Source organism: Geotrypetes seraphini, chromosome 10 (assembly GCF_902459505.1).
Source record: "Geotrypetes seraphini chromosome 10, aGeoSer1.1, whole genome shotgun sequence".
Classification (NCBI taxonomy): domain Eukaryota; kingdom Metazoa; phylum Chordata; class Amphibia; order Gymnophiona; family Dermophiidae; genus Geotrypetes; species Geotrypetes seraphini.
Window position 1 is genome coordinate 134,938,269 of NC_047093.1, and position 3,022 is coordinate 134,941,290.

The 3,022-nt window shown below is 36.5% G+C and overlaps 1 protein-coding gene across 1 annotated transcript in view; it reads right to left on the reverse strand.

Annotated features, from left to right (window-relative positions):
• Positions 1 to 1,811: 1,811 nt before the first annotated feature.
• LOC117368601 (taste receptor type 1 member 2-like) overlaps positions 1,812 to 3,022 on the reverse strand; it is a 27,353-nt gene continuing 26,142 nt past the window's right edge. The window contains 2 exon segments of the mRNA XM_033962330.1: positions 1,812 to 2,300; positions 2,302 to 2,723. Of these exon segments, the coding sequence (XP_033818221.1) occupies positions 1,812 to 2,300; positions 2,302 to 2,723 (911 nt within the window).

The window sequence follows — 3,022 nt, forward strand, 5'->3', positions numbered from 1 at the left end:
GAAATGTTTAAAAGATATTTTCTTGAAGTTTTGGGGGCCTCAGAAGATTCATTACCTCCTTTATCACGAGTCTATTACTTACCTAATAAGATTAAATTACCAAAAAAGTCGTCGGATCAAGGATTATTGGATGTATCGGAGTTATTGGAAAAATCTGATAAAGAGGCTGTAGAACCGAGTACTTTGATTGTAACAGTAGCTCTCTCTATTGATAAAGTTTGGTTGTTAAAACTATTCTTTAAAAATAGACAGAAAGAATTTATGGGCTGTAAAGTGCAGGTATTTTCTGATTTATCACGAGAGACTCAAAAGCGTCGTCGTGAATTTCTTATGTTGAAGCCAGGTGTTATATCTTTGGGTGCTACTTTCTATTTGCGACATCCTTGTAAATGTATAGTGCATCACCGATCAGTTAAATATGTTTTCTTTGAGCCTAATCAGTTGACTTCTTTTTTAGCGCTCTCTCCCGATTGGAGGCAGAAAAATCATAAGCTCTAAGATTATTGATTAATCCCAGCAATCAGCCCTCTAGCTAACTTTTATGAAAGAGTGTACATTTGTTCAATTCTTCTTTCTTTGTTTTCGATAAGAAATCTTGGATCCAAATTTGAGGACTTGAGCATTTTAGTTTATACATGATTTAAATGTTATTGGAATGTTTCTTGCTCTATGTGGAATTACTAATTTGCTTTCTGTACAAGATATTCTTGATTATATGATTTAAAAATCAATAAATATATTTAAACATATATTCCTTTGGGATTCACTTGTTATGGTCTTAAATGAATTTGATTACTTTTTCTCCACATATATCTATCCCATCTATTAGTCTTCTGGTTTCTCAAGGTATTTTTTATCCTATTCTTTTTCTCTTCCTTATATATAGTCTTATAGCGCAATCTATGTGATTGTATTAACTGTTTAATAAAGAAATTGTCTTGATTTTAATATATGTCCATGGAAGATTTATTTCTATTTTAGTTCATTATCAATTTAAATTGTGGTTTGATTAAAAACCATATCAACCATGGTAGTTCCCCCCAGTTTCATCTCATTAATTAATTTCTTTGTTTTTTGTGTTCTGTTCTACGTATAGCACTCTACACCTTTTATGTACACCAAATTGCACATTAGCACTTTCATTGGCTTTTAAGTTTTCTATGTTTTCATACTTTACACATATCTGTTTTAATCACAATTTTATCCTATGCACTTCGCGCTGTTTTCATGCATTTACACCTTTTATGTATTATTTCTTCAGATTATGATTTTTCACCACATTATACAGATTATTACTTTATCACTTTAGCACACCACACGTCCAATAATTGTATATGAATTGCATATTCTTGGTTTTTTTTATTATTTGTATTTACATTTGTTAGGACCCCTGAGGAAGGCGTGCTTACCGAAACACGGACCTTGTCGGATCCCTTGGTTTGTTAAAAGGTGGTATCTTTGACCGCATTTAATATTTGATATAATAAACATAGCCTGCATCTTGTACAGATTGTCTGCAGTTTTTTCTTGTTTTGTGTTTGCAACTCTGACTGGTGCCATTCCAGAAATGACACCAGTCAGGTATACCTCTGATCAACTGTATCCTTCTGCTTTCCCTTCTATGCTAGTCCTTTGCCCTTCTCTATACATTCTCCATTGCTTTTCTTAAAAACAAATTCCTATAATGCACCCCATCGGATTATCCTATTGACTCTGCTCTCCAGTACAACCACTATTTTAATCTTTCTACAGGTTCATTTCTTCAGTACTGGAGGGTAGAATATAAAGTCCGTGACTTTAGTTATACTGTTTTACATACTGGGAGATTGTTTTCCAATTAAATGCTCCCTTGTGTTCATCTCAGGCCTGAGCAGAATAATGTAGCACTTTGGGATAAAGATACAGCTCAACAGTCCTGTACTAGATAACAGCATTGCAAATATCTCCACAGTTACCATGTATTTGTCCTTTGTACTCAGGTAAACCGGGATGAAGGACACCCAAACACTGCAGAACACCAGCATACTGAAAGTGATCAATTGGGCCTCATTGAAACTGTTAGGTAAACGTCTGGCTAAGAAAGCAACAATAAAACTTAATATAGCCAATAAGCCCATATACCCGATCACACTGTAAAATGCAAAGAGGGAGCCTTCATTGCATATTAGTATCATCTTTCCAGCATCTGTCTGTATGTCGTAGTCTGGGAATGGGGGAGAGATGAGTAACCACGCAGTGCAGATCAGAACTTCACCCAGGGAGCACAGAAGGACCAAGAAGCTGAGTACTCTGGACCCCACCCCATTCCCTTAACCTGCTTCCAGGCTTAGTGGCTTTGAAAGCAATGACAACTGTGATGGTTTTTGCCAGGACTGCAGAAACAGAGACTGAGAAAATGATCCCAAAAGCAGTTTGCCGGAGCAGACAGGTCAGCTTCTCCGGACGCCCAATGAATAGCAAGGAACAGAGGAAGGAGAGCATGAGGGAGAGGAGGAGGATGTAGCTGAGATCCCGGTTATTGGCTTTCACTACAGCAGTCTCTCGATATTTAAGAAATATTCCTAGAGTTCCAGCAGTGATTGCACATAATACAATGGCCAAGAAAGCCAAAGCCGCACCCAGTGGATCCTCGTAGGAAAGGAACTCGATGGTTCTTGGAATGCAGCCGTCTCGCTTCTTCATGGGCCACTGGTCATCGGGACATTTCAAACATTTTTCCATATCTAAAAATGAACTGTATTTTTGTCAGCATTTGAATAAAATATGCTATTTTTATATTTAAATTTTTTTTATTGTAGTTTGAAAACTAAGAACAAATATATACAAAACAGCTATCTGTAAAACAGATATCAAATATTAAGGACCTTGCCCTATGCCTTAAGTAGTTCTGAGGCGGCAAGCTTGGTTTACCTGGACAGGTAAGGGTGAGCAAACAATAAAAAATCAGCTATTACACTTTCTCACATTGCACCAGGATTTACTAGTTAGAAAAAACCTGTTGATAGATAGGGCCTAATCCAAG